This window comes from Agelaius tricolor, unplaced genomic scaffold, assembly GCF_023055355.1.
Source record: "Agelaius tricolor isolate 1412-34295 unplaced genomic scaffold, bAgeTri1.0.p SCAF_13, whole genome shotgun sequence".
In the NCBI taxonomy this organism is placed as follows: Eukaryota; Metazoa; Chordata; class Aves; order Passeriformes; family Icteridae; genus Agelaius; species Agelaius tricolor.
Genome location: NW_027269273.1, coordinates 11,097,472 through 11,115,598, shown reverse-complemented (window position 1 = coordinate 11,115,598; position 18,127 = coordinate 11,097,472). Strand labels below are relative to the sequence as shown.

Here is an 18,127-nt window from a genome sequence, read left to right as displayed (position 1 = left end):
GGATGTAACAAATGGATTAAAGTGTAGAATTATAGTATTTACTGATTGCTGAGAAGGAGAAATAAATTCTATAGGCAGAATATAAAGTCCTGTTACAGTATTTGAACAATCAGCTGGGGGACAGTCCTGGATTATACAGTGATCACAAGAAGCCCAAACAAGATAAGTGAATGAAAGGGTTTTGAACACATAACCTTCCTGACACCCCTTTGTGTTCAACCACACAACTTAGTTCCCTTCGTTTTGAAGAACCATAACCAATAATCCAGTGCAGAACAGAAGGTGAAAAAATGCAACAATTCCCAGGCAGAACATCCTATGTTACACATATTTAAATGCATACCATGAAGCCTGATCACACAACACCTAATGTTAGCAGTTTATTCTGCCAGAGCACAAATATTAAGGCAGCTATAGTTTATGGCATGGAGCTAATCCCATTGTTCTTTATCACTTCACATTGGTCCCCCACACTGTGTGAGAAGCTCCCAGCTGAGGACCATTTGCATTCTACAGATAGGTTACAGGTCAGTTTTTCCTCTGATTTTATTTCATCTCAAATAGAAGTAATTTATAAAGAAAGGAGCCTAGTCCTGCTGTTTTTCACTAGAAAATGTAGCCTACCTTCCAAAATTAAATGAAAGCAGCCCAGTCATGGCACAGATGCTATCAGAAGTGAATGATCAGAAGGTGTTTGTCCTCAGGCAGAGATACAAACAATTACACCTTTGTTTTTCACACTTCCCCTACCAGGCTATAGACCAAGATGCAGAAGAACCCAACAACATTGTGGATTATTCCATCATGCAAGCAGATCCAGCCAATGTGTTTGACATAGACCAAAGCACTGGGGAGATCAAGCTGAAATCCTATATCCGATCTCTGGACATCATCCACAACATCACAAACAATAAAGATTGCATATGGTCATTGGTGGTCCAGGCCAAAGACAGAGGGTCCCCATCTTTCAGTACCACAGCAGTTCTGAAGATTGATATCACAGAAGAGGTAAGCAAATGTTTTAGAAAAATCCTTGAGGGAGACAATCACTGAAAGGCACCAAAGGGTAGACATTGCTTGCTCCATTTCTGAGACTTTCTTGCCAGCTCTGTTTTGCAGAGTATTTCTATAGCCTTGTGGTGAAGCTGGATTCTACAGCCACAAATGTGAAAGATATTTTGATCAGAAATATTGCAAAGGTACAAAGGTAGGAGCATAATATAGCTGGGAGATGAGATTTTGTTAGAGATTGTTAGATTTGAATTAAGGTCTATGGACTTCTGAGAGTAAAGGTAAATCCCGACTACTACATTTCTGCTGTTTTATTTTCATCCAGAAGAAAAAAAAAATCTTTTTTCCCTTACAAAAAGTGAGTGGAAAACAGCTGGGGTCAGAGTGAACTAAATCAGAGAAATCAACTTAAGTGACATAGGAAAAATGAGAAAAAACTTGACAGAAATGCTTTAAAGTACATAGAACTTCAGATGGGAGTTCAATAATTGCATTATTAGCAGATGAAACAAGAAGACTCTAAAACAGTCTTGCACATGTAGGTTGAGCTTTTCCTTAGTTCAGCTTTTAAGTCAGCTGAAGAACAAGCAGGGATTTATGGTGTGCAGCACATGCTTGCACGATTCTTATTTATTGTAACTGCCTTGCCATGCCTTTAACTAGGTACCAGCAGGGAGGAAATGGGCTTTAAAGCAGATGAGAAACACACCATTAGCCTGACAGTCTCTGGACCACACACATAAACAGGGCAAAGATGCAAATCTCATCTTCCAGACAGCAGCTGGCCTTCTCTTTGTTTGGTCACAATGCTCCCACTGCCCTTAGGTCTGTTATAATCTGTCTCTGTTTTCTCCATCTCCTTTTATTCCCCTGGTACTCTGAGGCACATTCACATGATAGTTTTCATACACAGTTCAGAGCCTGCTGGCCTGCCAGGGGACTTGGGTCTGCCCTAGCAGGGCAGTGCCTGGCATGGGGCTGCCTTTGGGGCCAGCCCTGTGAGCATGGGCTGGGCTTGCTGCTGCAAGGCTCTGCCACGTGGAGCTGGGGGACTCTGCATGCAGGGTGTCTGTGGTGAGTCTAGAGATTTAGCTGTTCTTACACATACAAAGGAAATGCCCTGCTTAGCACTTGGATTTCTCATGGAAATGAAGTTTTGATGGGTTTTATACAACAAACAAGAATTGCTGCCCACAGCCAAGAGCGGGAGTAGTTGCCCTCCCTGCCTTGCTTCCAGGCTCCTCACATGCTGCAAGTTTCAGGAGTGCATGGCAGCAGGTGGACCCAGGCACAGCCCTCAGGCATGTCCCTGCTGGTGGGCACCAGCCTCCCCTTCCCTCCTGGGTGAGCTGGAAACCTCTCTGTCAGCATGTGGGGCTGATGGGTGTGAGTGGAGGGAGGGTGTCCCACACCTCCCTGCTGGGGGACAACAGCTGAAGGACAACTGTAAGGAAAACAAAAGTAGCTGATACTTTGGGATAAAGAGTTTCCTGAAGCTATTGCAGTACTGAAGCTTGAAGCAATAGCAGTACTTGATGAAAGATGGTGTCCTGTATGAAATCCCCTGTCTGCTCCCTTTTCTTCCCCTCCAGGGGTACATATTTGGCACAAGGTGAGGGAGAGCCCTCCTCATAAAGTCTGAAGGGGAAGCAGAGAGCATGTGATGACATAGATTTCCTCACACAGAGTTCTTTTCCTTCTTCCCATGCTCTTCTTGTTGCCAAGTCCCAATAGAGAGTCTGAGATAGCAACAGCATCTTCTTTCTTTGAGTAGGTTTCTTCAGCAGGATCTGGGCTACTAATCTAGTGTCACATAACCTCTCGTACATGTCTCTATTACTTCTTCCATGGCTTATGAAGATTTGGGTTGGTTGGGTTGGGGGATTTTTTATCCCATAGCATCCCATCTTTTTTGTAGAAACAGACTTCAGTTTGCAGGTACATGAGGTGCAGTGCCAGTGTCCCAAACCCTTGGTCACTGCCTATGTCCCAGGGACAGACAGTCACTGCTAACACTTTGTGAAGAAAACAATCTCTTGGTGTAGGCATATTGCATACACACTCTCTCTCTCTTTCTCTGAGGCTGTTACAAATGTGCATTTCATCCCCCTGTGCTCCAGCTGTACAAAGGCTCTTATTTCACTGTTTGGTGGGCATTTATGTATTACTGATTTTGGATAAGGAGGATATTTTTGAATGCATCCTCTAGAGGTTTCCTGCAGTGTTAATCACAGTAAGTAATTAAACAGGCATATTTTCTGATTAACGTTTACCATTGCAATTAGCACAAGTCTGTGCCCTTCGAGATGGATGCCTCGTGGCTAAGTTCAGCAGTATTGCACATCAAAAGGACCTTCTCTTGGAATAATAGAGTGCTAAAAGAATCCAAAGGCCTTTTAATTTAACTGAGTCTGATTTTATGGAAATTGGTATTGAGGGGCATCTCTTAATATCCTATCCTTTCACAATAAATAAAAAATACCCTTTCACAGAATGAAAAAACATATGCTGGAAAAGCCAGTCTTTTTCCATCCATATGTCTCACTCAGAAATCTATTCCTGCCTGATATTTTCAGAGGAGGCTGATTCCCACTCCTGTTCCTGAAAGCTGGCCTGATGGGGGCATCCCTTGGCCTCTTGAGGTTCTGCAAATGTAGAGGGGGCGTTTATTTACACCTCCTCACAGACTGAGCCTTAAGTCCATATTTAGACAGCATAATCTGTAGTTCTTAATAGCTTTGACCACTCATTTAGACTTCTAAATATAGCTGGTGAGTCTCAGTTTTAGATTCTCTTAACTGAAAGGCTTGACAAAAATCTTTGAAGTAACATGGAGATCATCTGTTTCATGCTAATGGCAACCATGGGAGCTGTGGTTGCTGGCACTGAACAGCCCTTGCCACATTTGCAGAGCAGTTAGCCTCTTCTTTCCACGGTTTTATGGACTTGAAATGAATATTGGTTTGATTTGAGAAGTCTTGCTTCATGCTGGTGTTTGTATTGCAAAGTGATGCAAACACAGCCTTCAGATACAGTGACAGCACTGAGCTTTGGGATAAGCACTGCAGGGGCAGCTGGTGTTCTACCTCGGATCAGGAATCACTTCTGAAGCAAATCTCCTGATCATCCCCACATGCTGTGGGATGGCCTGTGCCTCACATGGCTCCAAGCACACAAGGTAGATTCTTTCAGAGGAAAATGTGTTTTGGGAGCACACCTAGTATGCCTAGGCACCAACAGGCAGTTCCTCCCTGCAACCAGGCTAGAACAAAACCCCAGAAACACTGAATGTGTGGAGGTGGGCTGGTTCATTGCACAGACTGTACAGATCCACTTGCTCAAGTCAACACAGCCTGAGATATCTGTAACACAATCATTGAACCAAACAGCTACGATGGAGTCCAACTCCAGCACTGCCAAGTCCATCGCAAAACCATGTCCCTTAAGTGCCACATCTGCAAATAATCTGCAATAGCTTGGGCTCTTAACAGGTTTGCCTACTTACTTAGACTCCTAAATATAGCTGGTGAGCCTTAGCTGCTCATGTCATTGAAGAGCTCAACCGCATTCCTTCTGGGTCCAGCTTCTAGATACTTGGCCCATGTGCTCTGCTTACTGCAACCCATGCATTAGGAAAGGCACTTGAGAAGCCACCACAGCCAAAAAAACCCCAAAAAGCAGCAGAGCATTATCTTCTGTGAGCAGTGGTATTTTGGTTTTTTAACTCCTCTGATGACTGTTAAAGAGTGTTTCTTCCATGTCCCGGCCCACAGAGATGTGACAGCTTCATTTAATCATGTATCTGCTTTTATTTTATGTGCACCAGAAAAACCAGTACCCTTCAAAGTGCAGCATGCCTTTTAGGAAAAAACAACAGCTTCAGCAATTCAACAAATAGTGGCACTATTTGTTGAGCTGGCTACGTGGCACTGCTGGTAATCAACACAAGGACTTCATGTTTTAAATGTGCACTTCCCATAAGTGTCTCTGCAGCCTGGCTAGGATTATGTCATTCCTGGCCTGTATTGCAAGTTATTCCTTCTATTTATCCTGCCAGTGTCATGGCCATGACAAACAGAAACTCTCCCACTGTGTGCTTACAAAATGTCTGATGTTTTTATGCAGAACAGTTGTTGTCCAAGGCTAATTCCAGGCAAAGCTTTGTATAGTAGAGGTCAAGTAACTAAAATAGAGGCTGAACCAGCTAGCTGTTAATGGGTTTAGTTTTGGTATTAATCATCTCTTCATCACTGGAAGCTCTGAACAGATGCCAGATTTTCTGAGGCCAAGCGATTGAACAAAGCCAAATGTCAAAACTCTCGATACATTTTTTTATCTGTTCTTACCTCTGCAGCTGTAGTACATGGGCAACATGTACTTCTGTCTAATCTCATTTATTCAAGGTTTTCAAATACCTAGTCAAATACTCTTCAGCCATCAGTGCCTTCCTATAAAATAGATCTTGACAAAACTCGTAACAGGTGGACTCAGGTCACATACTACTTAGCAGGGTTTATCTGACACTTAATTTATCTGACTTTCACATGAAGTTAAGTAAGCCAGGGTAGAATTTCTATCATCTGATGGGATTTAAGTACAAAAAAAATCCATATAATGCAGAACAGCAAAGCTGATGTGAGTCTAAGCTCCACCAAAGTCATGGGCTGCTTTGCTTTTAGTTTCTAGCTTAGGTCCACTCCTAATTAAGTACTGGAAGAACTCTCTTGTACAGCAAAATGATGAAAATTTGTCCCTAGCTGCCCAGTAACATGGTCTGTGAGTTTCACTAGCATTTCTTTGCCACTTTCTTGTTGGCAATGGGACACATTCAGGGTACGAGAAGAGTGAGATTGATAATGTGTTTCAAATAGGTTGTGAAAAAAACAGAAATTAAGACAAGGAGGTGTTTATTAGCTAATATACATGCCCCTTGTTTATGGATGTGATATTACTGACAAGAGGTACTCTGAAGCACACTCTGGAATACTCTTAGTCATCTTCCCCCACAGACTGGGGAGGGGAAAGAAATGGGCATCCTAGATTAGAGTCACACAGGGAAATCCATCTGATCTACAAGTCAGAGGTTCAAGTCCAAGCTACTGACAAGGTTGTCCTTATACACACTGTCTTTGACACCTATTTTAGCATATGGTGATTACTGCTCCAGAGGGGTCCTTTTCTCCCCATTGACCAAAAGCTGGGAGCTCAGACCCCTAACTAAAACACAGCTCACTGGACATGCAAAGTTTGGGTGAGGATTCCCTCCTGTAGTCAAAGACCGGGGACTAGGGCACAGTGGACAGCCCTGTCTTTCTGCAGCCACACTTCACTTTATGATCAGCTCTCAGTAACCAAACCTGCATGTGAATGTGCCATTTCTGAAGGCTCTCCTGGCCTTACATAGCACTACTGTCTGTTCAGACACCACCTGTATTCAAGATGAACTTCTCTTGGAAATGCAGTCCAAGGATAGGCTTCCATGGCCTGAATAAGGGTGATCTATGTGCCATGCCTCTAGCCTTTATTCCCCAATCAGCCAGGTGTTTATATGTGCTTCCTAACTTCTGTTACTGTTTCTGGATTCAGTTCAACATCATTGCAACTGCCTCCTCTCCTGCGCCTATTTCAACACTTAGCTCCCTTTATTTTATAGGCTCTCTATCCTGTGCACATTTCAGCCTAGTTCCCCAGCTGTATTTATAATAGATACTGGCCTCTTTCAAATATAACCATGTGAGGGTTGACCATTTCTCTTATTTTTGATATTTCCAGATCAAGTCCAGGGTAAAATCCTATATTTTAGGCCTCAAGAAGCGTCCATGGACAATATATGGAATATGCATGAGTGGCGTCCTTTCCACCATTTCTGTTACAATGGTGATCTCCACCATCATGTACTGGAAAAGTGTGAAAAGATCCAAGCTCCACCCGCAGGGCAAAATCCGCAAAATTATACGGGGACCTCCAAGACGCACAGTGTGCTGAGCTGGAAAGTGAACTGGCCATTCATTTGTCCTTAATATGCCATATGTAGCTTATGTCATTGCTGATTTCTTTTCTTTCTATAAACAAAGCTCTTTAGCTCCACTTATCTCCCCTACCTCAAAGAGTTTTGTTATGTCTGTAAAAGAGTACTTGAAAACAGAATGCAGCACATACCTACTAACTACTCAGTTGTACACTGGCATTTTATAAGCAGAAGCTTTCTCCTAATCCTTTTCAATGCCATGCTCAGTAATTGAGCCAATTATTTTCTTGCTCCATTCTTGCAAGTTAAACACTATGGTGACATGAAGGAATCTGCCCAAATTTGGTGGCAGTACTTCTGTAAGCTTTTGTGTTCAAGTCATCTACCTCACAGTGCTATAATGTTTACCCAGTCTCCAGCCCCATCTAAATTCTCCACTTCTGGACTGGACTGGCTGTGTGGCTCTCATTTTTTTTTTTTTAGAGACAACTCCCATCAATCAGCTCTACTTGTAACATATTTTGGACAAATGAAATATCTGGGTCACTGTCTGTCCCCTGGAGTAAGTCATGTGTTTTCTTTGTACTCCTTTACAGACTCTTCACAAAGGGCCTATGGCCGCCTTTTTGATGCAAACTAAAGATAACCCCATGAAAGCCTTAGGAGTGCTAGCTGGTGTCATGGGCATAATGGTGCTGATAACTATCATGATCTCTACTGCCATGTTCTGGCGCAACAAGCGGTCCAACAAAGTCATGCCGGTGAGGAGGATCATAAAAAAGAGACAGGTGCCGCCATCCCGGACAGTCAGGATGGAGTGGCTGAAGTTCAAGAGGCCCAGCAACGCCGCAGAGAAGTTTGTGGTTGAGGAGGATGTGAAGAGCCTGCACAATGAGAACAGCAACAATAACGTGCAGGTTGTCCCCGTGCCGCCGGCAGCCCCCGTGCCCCCGCCACCCCCTGCCCTGGCTCCCCGAGGCGATGGCCCAGGGTGGCAGGTGCCAACCGTGTCCGGCTCCCTCACTCCCAAGCATGTCATCAAGCCACCGAAGAAGAAAGGTCACAGCAGCACCCACAACGCCCTCGTGTCAGAGCTCAAAATGAGGTTTGAGAAGAGGAACGCAGCTTTCGGGGAGCCCCATATCTAGGTGCTCTCAGCAGCCCCAGAGACTGCAGACTGTGGCTGGGCATGGATGTTTTTACTTGCTGTCTCTTCCCTGTGTCTGTCAGCACCCTGTGAACCAGAGCAGCTTCTCACTGTGATAGCCACCCCTCACCTTCTGCAAGTACCATCGTGACTGCTGTTCCCTTGGCCGTGTCCACGGGCCCTCCCTGCAGCTGTGTCTGCCCACGGTGCTGAGTGTGCCAGCCACAGTCTTCCCAGGTGAACAGGGACTCAGGCTGCCCCTCGTTTGGAGGTTTCTACCCAGAACTTGGCTTTTCAAACAAGATGTTCTGCAGCCAAGGCCCTTCATGGATGCTTCTTCTGACCTGGTCTGGCAGGTGGGTTTGAGGTGTCTGAAAATCCATCACTTTAAATCGCAGACCCATTTTTGAAGATGTTGGCGTGGCTGTGGCAGCAGCACTGAGTCGGGTGCAGGTCTCCTACAGCAGTGGCACTGCTGTGTCCTGTGCACAGTGTGCTTTGCAGCAGCTGGCGGAGCGATGCGCTCCTGGCCTCAGTACCTTCATTCCCAGAAGGTAAGCAGGCAGTCTTGGGGAAATTCTTCATTTTCCTGCAGCTTATGCTGGGTTATGCCAGAGCACATTGACATGATGCTGTGCTTTGCTTCTGCCCTGGACTTGCCTGCTGGGGAGAGACAGGACAGGCACCTCAGCTTTCCCTGGACCAGCAGGGGCAAGATTTGAGCATGGAAGTTCAAGAGCAGCGCTCAGCACTGCCTCCTTCTGACACTGCGCCCCAAAAGAGCAGGAGCCCAGCAGGAGAAGGACATGAATAAAAACACTGGGAAGACAAGGTAAAGCTAAAAGGCAAATGATAAGTGGAAGACAGAGACAAGTGCTGGAAAGTTGCATATGTTGGTCAGGGAAGTGTCTGGAAAGATCGTGCGGTCTTGTACACTGTGCTAGCAGAAGGTGTCAAGGAATATATTTCATCACCTCTCCTGGCTTGTTGCAGGGTTTGGTGTGTGCAAAAGGAAGTTTCCATAAAATATTCAGGTTTTTCTTACCAGTATTTTTTAGTGAATTAAACAACATTTAATGGGAGGGGACTGGCAGGGCAGCTGACAGGTTTTTTTTTCCTGTTACGTGACAGTAGAAAGGCACCAAGAGCAAAGCACTTTTTTCACTGGATCTATCCCAAAGACCCCCTCAGGTTTGTTTCTGAGGAGATGTTTTTCATCTGGGCCCAGCTGTTTCCCATCCCCTGGGGAGAAGGCAGCACCAACTGACCGAGCTGGCTGGGGAGCAGCACCCTGCACCCTCTCTCTGAGAGCCAGCCCTGCAGAGAAGCTGTGCTGTCATGGTACCAGGAACATCAAGGTGGGGAGTACTCCATGTTAATTCAAGGGGTTCATGCGAGTTCTCCAGCCGTCATTTCAATTGAACCAGCAGACCTAGCCCTCAGGATCTCCTCTCACTCCAGCAGCTGAAATAATTCCCCTTTTTGCACCAGGACTTCATCAGTTTAGACGATAGCTGGTTGAATATGAAATTAAGCACTGACAAGGAAAATCTTGTATTTTTTTAACTTCAGTTCAATCTGCCTAGAGGCCATAGTGCTCGTGGCTCATGTCACCCGTGAGCGGAGCCAGAAGCTGTAGCCAAGAGATCCAGGAGAGTCCCAGCTGGGGGCCATGGCAGGAGCGCTGCTCCCAGAGCTTCTCCTGTCACATCTCTCCTTTTCTCTACTGTTTTCCTGCTTATCCCTCCTCCTGGGGCACTGTGATGTGAGGCCAAGTTCTCACCTGTCCAGCCACCTCGTCCTTGTCCCCTGGCCATAAGCTGGCCGGAGGGAGGGGACATGCAGCCCCTGACCCCACTCCTGCTGCCCTGTGCAAGCCCCTGCCTTTTGCTGGCTGGGTGTCTGCAGGTTCTGCAATGTTCCCCCAAGTTCCTGATTTATTCCCCATTCCACTGTCTTCCCAGTGTTGTGTTATTGCCAGTACTCAGTGTTCATTCTCTAATGAGGAAAGCCTATAAAGACCATTCAATTAAGTCAGATTTAACAGGAATTACAGGCTTATAGTCTTAGAGATTATATTTAAGAGGCAATAAAGATGTTTTATTACTATGTTGTGAGACTCTTTCCCAGCTACTCTGTATTTCAACTTGAAGAGATTTTTTTAATAAAAAAAAAAAATTTAAAAATCTGAAAAAGTGCTTCTGTGCTTGGTGTGCTTCTGCTAGCAATGATGCCTTGTGTTCACCTGTTACATTACCAGACAGCCACAGGAAGCCAGGCCACTTTTTAGGATGGACCCTTCTGTGGGCTGTGAGTCAGGAGAGGGGCTGTGTGGTTTTGGACACCACCAGGCTGGAAGGAGGGGAGGTGAGAAGCAGGATGCCATTGGCATAGGCCATGGGTGGGGTCACAGAGAGCCCTGGCTGAGCTCCCATGGTACAGAGCACTGCAGCTGGTGCCATGGGCAGGGAGGCAGCAGGTTCAGTTTGTGCCAATGTCCAGGGTCTGCAATTTGTTATGAGGTCCATAATCCAGAGGTCAGGGGATGTTTTGTCTTTCCTTGGCTGTTTCCTCAGTGATTCAGCAGCTCTCTCCAGTCTCTACAGTGTCCTGTTGTCCCTCCCTGCTGACTGGGGTGGAAGAAGGCTGGTCATTACTGACAGTGCTTTGTTATTTACTCCCCCTCACCCACAGCCCCACACTGGTTTTCAACCAGCATCAGCTCATGGCTCACTCTGTACTAGCTGTGTCAGTGGGTGGCTTTCCCAGGACAAGGTTTTCCTGCTTGGCCAACTGCTGCTGCCCCTTCCTCACCACTCCAGGGTGAGGAGTGGCAACTTGTACTGATGGAGCCTGGCCTCCTCCATCCCTGCAGCCAAACCCCAAAACTCCTTGGAATCCAGGTTTCTTCCAATTTGTAACTGTAAAAGGCCAGAGATGAAGCAGAGGACCTCTGTGTATTCTGAAAACCAGTCATGTTTATTGCTTTGACACTAAAAGAATGACAAGATTAGGAAGTCCTGTGAAGTATTAACAACGAGAGTCAGCAATGACAAAACAGAGCTCTGTTCAAAAGCTGTGCAGTATGGTACAGCAGGAGGAGGTGCTGGGAGGAGAGACAGCATGGAAAACACACATCAAAAACCAAAATACAATTAGAAAGCCAAGCTACCACAGCATGAAGCTCACAACAGCTGGGGTGTCTACTCTAGATTCTTCTTTTTGAGACGATCTATAACACATATTACAAGTGCTGTGGGTCTATGGGCCACATGCTTTGGTTGTGCTGGAAAGCAAGTGGTCAAAAAAAGAAAAATTGTAAGTCACATATCCTCAGACCTCTGAGAATCACAGCAGTGAGCTGATTCACAAGCAGGAGGCAGTTGCTTTTACATGCATCTTTGGGCTTTTTTGTTTCTAGCAAAGAGGCGAGCTTTGGTTTCAAAGCAGCAGGATAGGCAGGCACCTGTCTGCATTTAGGGAATGTGCCTGGCTTGCATCTTCAGCTCCCAATCCCATGCTCCACTATGTTCTCTGCCTCTGTCCACTTGTCCCACTAGCCTGGTTCAAGCACTTACACTTCTCCTGTTTGTGGTACAACCAAAGCTGTGAATCTCTGAGGGCTGCGTAAACCTTAAGAAGGAGCAAGGAAAAAAAACCCACCCCAAAACCACCACCACGGGTCAAAATAATTTTTTTCTCCAAATAAAATAAAATCTCTGCCTCATGTTGACCCAATCCTCCCCATCGTTTGTTGTTGCTGGGCTGTGACGGCAGACGTGCCCAGCTCCCCTGTCTGCTCCCAGGAGAAGCCGGCACCGGGCACTGGACAGAGCTGCGGGCACACATCAGTAAAGACACACCCGTGTGGGAGAGTGAGGGGACACTTCTGGCCTTTGGCCACAAGCATTGCTATTGGTTCGGGGGTTGTTTTTGTTAGCGTTGGTTCTCTTGGCGTGTCCGTGTGCGTTGCTCCATGACAGTGCTGCAGGGACAGGCTACGGAGGCGCAGCTCCTCCCACACCCGTGGCCGGGCAGCTCGGGCACTCCATTCCCAGGGCTCCCCGAGCCTACCGCAAGCACCGGCGGTGCGCCCGCCGTGCCCGAGCCCCGCAGCACGGAGCCGGCCCGGCGCTGTCCTTCAATAAAGCCAACAGCCGCCGCGGGCGTGTGGAGGTGCCGCAGCGCGGCAGGGCCCGGCTAGTAGAGGTCGGCGCTGTTCCTGTGGGGCGGCCGGGCCTTGCCGGGCTCCGCGCGGTCCGCAGGCCGCCGTGCGCCGCCGTCGGGGCGGCAGAGCCCGTCCTCGCTGCCGGCGGGCAGGCTGTCCAGCGTGCTCTCCTTGCTGCCCGCGGCCTGCGCCGGGCCCCCGCGGCGGCGGCGCGGGCAGGCGCTGGGGCAGCGGGCCAGGCAGCCGGGCAGCGCCTCGGCCGTGCAGGCGTACATGCCGGCCGGCACGGCCAGCACCATGGCGCACACGATGACCACGATGTGGATGAGCTTCTCGCGCTGCTCCATCTGGCTGACGTCGCTGCCCGTGACGAAGACCACGCACTGGCCCTTGCGGGGAGCCTGGTTGCGCACGGCCACGCACACCTCGTACTTGGTGGCGGGCAGCAGGTCGGTCACCGAGTACGTGTTGACCCCGGGCCCGATGTAGATGGTGTCCTTCTGGGCGGCGTCGTAGCGGCCCACAAGGAGGGTGTACCAGGTCTCCCCCGGCTCCGCGGCCGCCGCCGCCGCCGCGAACCACTCCAGGGTGATGCCGTAGACCGTCTGCTTGGCGATGCGCACCTCCACATGAGCGCCCGGCTCCGCGGGGGCCGCGGGCGCCCAGCCGCGGGGCGTGGTGCTCGCCCACGGGGCCACCACGCGGAGGTTGATGGCCACCGAGGCGTTGCCGAGGAAGTTGGCGGCTGTGCAGGTGTAGTTGCCGGCGTCTGCTGGCCGTGCCGCCGGGATCAGCAGCTCCGAGCGGACGGTGTCCTCGCTGATGGGCTCCGTGGACACTGCGGGCACAGGTGAGTGGGTCAGCAGCGAGCCACCGTGCCCTTGGGCCCAAAGGCTGTGTGGGACGGGACCCGCCCGCTCAGGGACAGAGCACAGGAATGTGCCAAACCCCACAGAGCTGACAGCAAAGCGTTTTCTGTCTGAACGGCAATAAACGCATTGGGACACCCAGGTGTAGGAGACGTGGGATGTGCCCGACCCCTGGCCCAGTACAAGCGGCTGGAGGAGCTGAGGTGGGCAGAGGCTGCTGTGGGCAGAGGCCGAGCATCTGCCCATTGCCATCGGCATTCGTAGGGCAAACCAGGAGAGGCACTGAGGAGGCACACCTACATTTTGGACACATGCTCCGTCCTCTCTTAGGATTAAATTGTCAGTCTCAACAGGCTCAGACCAAAATAGGTGTGTGAAGGTAGAAAGTGTTGGGCTGGAAATGAAATGCAGTTTTAAGAACAGTGTGAAACCCTGTCATCTACCCAAACAGAGGTGTGTGGCTGTGATTGAGAAGAAACTGTATGTAATTAATCAGCATGTGCCTGTGGAAAGACACCCAAGTGCTGCTGCAGCACTGCAATTGAAGCAAATATCAGCCCAGGATTAAGGGCTAATGCTATCCTCTTTAGTTAGCTGGCTTATTAGGGACACAGAACCTATGTGCTGGCTGCCTGTATGTCTTACTTCACCTGATGAAAATAGCAACTTGTCCTATTGAAGGCTCTTAGTAAAAATAAACATGAGGGAGGATGGATTGGGAGAAAGAGGAAAAGGTCTCATATTACAACACCTTTGCTAGAGAATATAAATAAGCGAGACTTCAGGTAAACACCAACCTCTGTTTCAGTTCATTCAGAACATGAATGAAGACAGACAGGAAGCAGAGCTGCACAGTTTTGTGGTTTGTGTAGTATTTCTTGAGGGAATACATGGGAATAATGTAGGAACATACAAGTCTGTGTATATGGGTGTGGGCTCATACAAATGCATCTACATGCACATACACATATACAGAATGTGTGCATATATATTTGTAGTATATGACATAGTAAATTATGTAGTATATAATCTTTAGTAAATATACATGCATATTTAGATAGCTACATTTTTATTAAATACATACAACTAATAAAAGATTAGTAGCTCCTACAGTCATGTATCATGAGGAAAGAGCTGCTTCTTAAAATCCACAAGAACGATAATTGTATAAAAATGAGGCCACGCTCCTTTTCTTTTTGACTGATATCCTGCATGAAGCAGCTCTTCTTATGCTGGTCAGATGTGCCTAGATGCACAGGATGATTGAGATCATTTGGATTACAGCCACCACAATAACTGTGGTGCTCTAAAGGGGCTGGGTTGCTGTGGTGACTGTGATGGCCTGCAGACCTATGTAAGTAGAATAGTACAGCATAAATTTTTAATTAAAAAAAAAAAACTAAGAAGAAGAAAAAGCTTTGCTTACCATTAAATGCCCTTAAAAGTTTGAGTGCATAGGTCCACCAGACAGCCGGGGAAGGGCTGGCTTGCACAAAGCAGGTCAGGGTGATGTTTAACCCTGCTGGGACTGTCAGGTTGGTCTCGAGGGCTGAGGTCAGGGGCTTGGTGCAGCTGTTAAGCTCCACTTCGTGAAAAAACTTCCCTGTCCTGAATTTTGGGCCTGAGCAAGTTAAATAGGAATTCATCAGGATAATAGGTGGGCCCACAGACTTGATAAACTGGACAAATCCGCGCAGGCGGCAGTCACAAATCCAGGGGTTGTCATGGAGGGCCAGCACGGCGTTGGAAATCGCTTCCAGCGGCCCCTCCGTGCTCTGGCTTCTCTGGTACACGGGCCAGTTGTAGAAGACATCCCTGGATATGATGGTAAGCTGATTGGAGGATAGATCTAAGTAGGTCAGGTTGGGCAGATAGCGCAGTGCGTGTTCTGGAAGGACGTCCAGCCGGTTGTGCTTCAGATCCAGGATCTTCAGAGTCGGGGTGTCTTGAAATGCTGTCCATGGCACTGAACTTAATTTGTTCCCTTGCAAGCGCAGCTCCTTCAGAGCTGGCAGATATTCCAGGCTCTTGATGTGCATCACTGTGATGTTGTTAAAATTGAGCCACAGATACTCCAAGGCACTGACGTTCTCAAAAGACCCACGGGGCAGTTCTGTTAGGTGAGAATTTTCTATTCTAATTTTCCGGATGTCCTGAGGGATGTTTGCAGGGATCTGCCTCAGCAGTGCAGACATGCAGAGCAAACTCCTAGGGAGGAAACCAGAAAATTTTCCAGGTCACAGACCACATTTGAAGCCAATAAACCAGTTCCCTATGCAGGTCTACAAGCACTTGAATAATTATAAGGTATTGTATATAGGGCATGCATAAGCCATCCATCCAGCCATCCATCCATCCCTGGGGTTTACACCAATTTTGCTATAAAGGATGCAATTAAATCATAAAAATGGCTATGTATGTAGCTACATATCTCAGGGAAATAAGAGAAATCTCATTCTATGCTCAAGACAGCACAGTTTGAGTATTAGAGGTGGCACTCCATACATCAATCTGCTTGGTTTTGGTGCTCACATCATCAGCAAGTTCCTACTGGGGCTGTCTGAGCCACTTCACTGGTGCTACAACAGGGTAACAGTGTTCTTACCTTCCAAAGCTGTCCTGAGAACAAGAGCATCCTGTGATGCAAGATGAAACAGATGGGTTTATCTTGTGGAAGGCCAGAAGAAGAAGAAAAATATGACAGACAGGGTCCATATTCTCCTTTAAGAAAGCACTGTGCAGGGGTTTGCACCAAACACGCCAAGAGCCTCCAAGAAGCAAATCCTATTAGCTGTAATCTTCCTTGACGCAGAAATAAATCCTGCTGGGGACCCAACCCTAAGGAAGACATGTAGTGTGGTTCTCAGTCTGTGTCCAAGTGCTAAAATCCACCCCCAGGATCACTCTTGGCATTTCTCCTCCAGCTGAGGGGATTCTGGAAGACATATTTATTTGGTTGGGAATATGAAGATGGAGCCAAAATCACTTCTTTTGCCAAGCCCTTGCAAGTAATTAACCAGGCCAAATTTTTTTTCTTTTTTTTTTTTTTTTTTAATTTCACAGGGTCTGTCTCTGTCTCCTATATTTTAATGGCTTTTATCAAGGCAGAAAGCCACAGGAAGGGCCAGACTTCAGCTGTAATTTCCATAGTGCCCCATTTCACAGTCCATCCTCCCCCAAACCCTGCTTGGTGGGTTCTGCTCATGGTGAGCATGAAGCCTGCTCCACAAACTAGGATCTTACAGCATGGAAACATAAATATGGCACCTTTTTCCTCTGAAACATAGCTGTGGCCAGTCCATGGGGGGTTTGTCTGACAAGAGTCTCTAGGAAGTCAATTTCTTTTGTATAAATACAAATTTTCAGTGCTGTTCTCTGGCTTCCCTCATAAGACACGTGCTGACTGCCTTTCAGTCATCTTGAAAAACTAAGCCATTCTGAGAAGGGATTTTGAGTAACCAAATGTATTGATCTCTTTTAAGCCAAAATAGCAGGTTTCAGTTGTGCTTTCCAAGGGGTTCTGCGTTCTCCTGGGGCCATCTAGTGTGGATGGGCTTCACTACAGCCTGCACAGGAGCACTCCTGGGAAAAGGGCTGCACCTCACTGCCCTTCTGTGTGATGCTGGGGCACAAAGCAAGATTAACCTGAACCTGCTTAACCTCTAACCTATGGGACCAGGATAGAAAAGTATTTAAAGTGTGGCAGCTTAGAGCTATATGTGGCTCTAAGGGCTGTGCTGCTTTCACCCTACAGAAAACACAGGCTTGATTCTGCAGTGTTTAAATCAACAGGAGCTTTTATTTCATGGCAAATCAGCAAAATAGACTGGTGGGGAAACTTCAGGGGACTGACATACTGTGTCTGTCCCCCATGTACAGGGAACAGGCCACAAGGAATGGGCCTGTGGGGATGCTATTGCTGGCAGTGCCTCACATCTAACCACAAGCATAGGGGTTTTTTACGGTTTGGATTTTTCAGCTGAAATGTTCCTTATTTGTCCATGGTGCAGTATTTGATTTTTCAACAAGTGCCCTGTATTCAAACCTGTCAGTGGGCTGGGAAGGGGAAAGGCTGCTGGTCTGTAGCACAGCAGGTGCAGCAGCTGAAAATCCACACTGGGGGGGTGGTGGCTGCTGAGGAGTTTCTTGGTGAAGCTGCTGCTGTTGCGCTGGGGGTGGCAGCACTGCAGCCCTGTCACCTGAGGCACAGACTCCTTGTGCACTTTCCATGTCACCAGATAGAGGGGATGCCCGTCAGCAGGGCTGCTGCTAAACTGAGGATGTGCAGGAGCAACAGTGGCAGCTGCCATGGGACAATGTGTCCTTCCCCATCATCCATCAGCCACTGAGGCAGAGGGACTCAGGGACCCCCACTCCCACCCAAATGCAAATGCCACAGTCATGGGTGCCTTTGGTCTGCCATGAAAATATTCCCTGATAAAACAATTATAATTTCTATTATGATCATAGTTTTATACATTTACACTTTACAATAATAATAAATATAATTTCACAATAATAAAATAGTACAAAATATTAAATAAAATAATAAATAAAATAATAAAATAATTCATTATATTATATTATATTATATTATATTATATTATATTATATTATATTATATTATATTATATTTTACCAAAATATAATATATATTATAATATAAATCATATCATATATAATGATGCCATAATTATATCATTTTATTATAATGAAATAATATTATTTTACCCTTTACAACAGTAACAAGCTATTTATGATGTAGTTAGTTAGAAAACTCCTGGGTGTCAAGAGCACATCCTGGAGTTTGCTCATGTGTGAGCTGCAGGGCCTGGGAACAGAAAGCTTTCAGCAGAGGTAGAAGCAAATCAGTGCCTTGGTGAATCCCTTGCAGGGATTCACCACTTTTAAGGCCCAAAACTTCCTTTGCTTAAAAGGAAGAGCCCTTCCTTGCCACCTTCCCA

At 47.0% G+C, this 18,127-nt stretch overlaps 2 protein-coding genes across 5 annotated transcripts in view; one reads left to right on the top strand and one right to left on the bottom strand.

Moving 5' to 3' along the window:
- The window catches only part of CDHR1 (cadherin related family member 1), a 72,598-nt gene extending 62,277 nt beyond the window's left edge, over window positions 1–10,321 (top strand). For all 4 annotated transcript variants that reach the window (XM_071438738.1, XM_071438741.1, XM_071438737.1 and 1 more), the window contains 2 exons: window positions 754–1,008; window positions 7,576–10,321. In XM_071438738.1, coding sequence (XP_071294839.1) covers window positions 754–1,008; window positions 7,576–8,127 — 807 coding nt within the window. In that variant the 3' untranslated portion in view covers window positions 8,128–10,321. The remainder of the gene's footprint in view (window positions 1–753; window positions 1,009–7,575) is intronic.
- A 1,737-nt stretch (window positions 10,322–12,058) lies between these two features.
- Window positions 12,059–15,936, bottom strand: LRIT2 (leucine rich repeat, Ig-like and transmembrane domains 2). Its single transcript, XM_071438340.1, has 3 exons — window positions 15,769–15,936; window positions 14,590–15,371; window positions 12,059–13,132 (listed from the first exon to the last, which is right to left on the bottom strand). The coding sequence occupies exons 1-3, from the start codon at window positions 15,876–15,878 to the stop codon at window positions 12,327–12,329; spliced, it is 1,698 nt and encodes a 565-aa protein (XP_071294441.1). The 5' UTR covers window positions 15,879–15,936; the 3' UTR covers window positions 12,059–12,326.
- Between the last annotated feature and the right edge of the window lie 2,191 nt (window positions 15,937–18,127).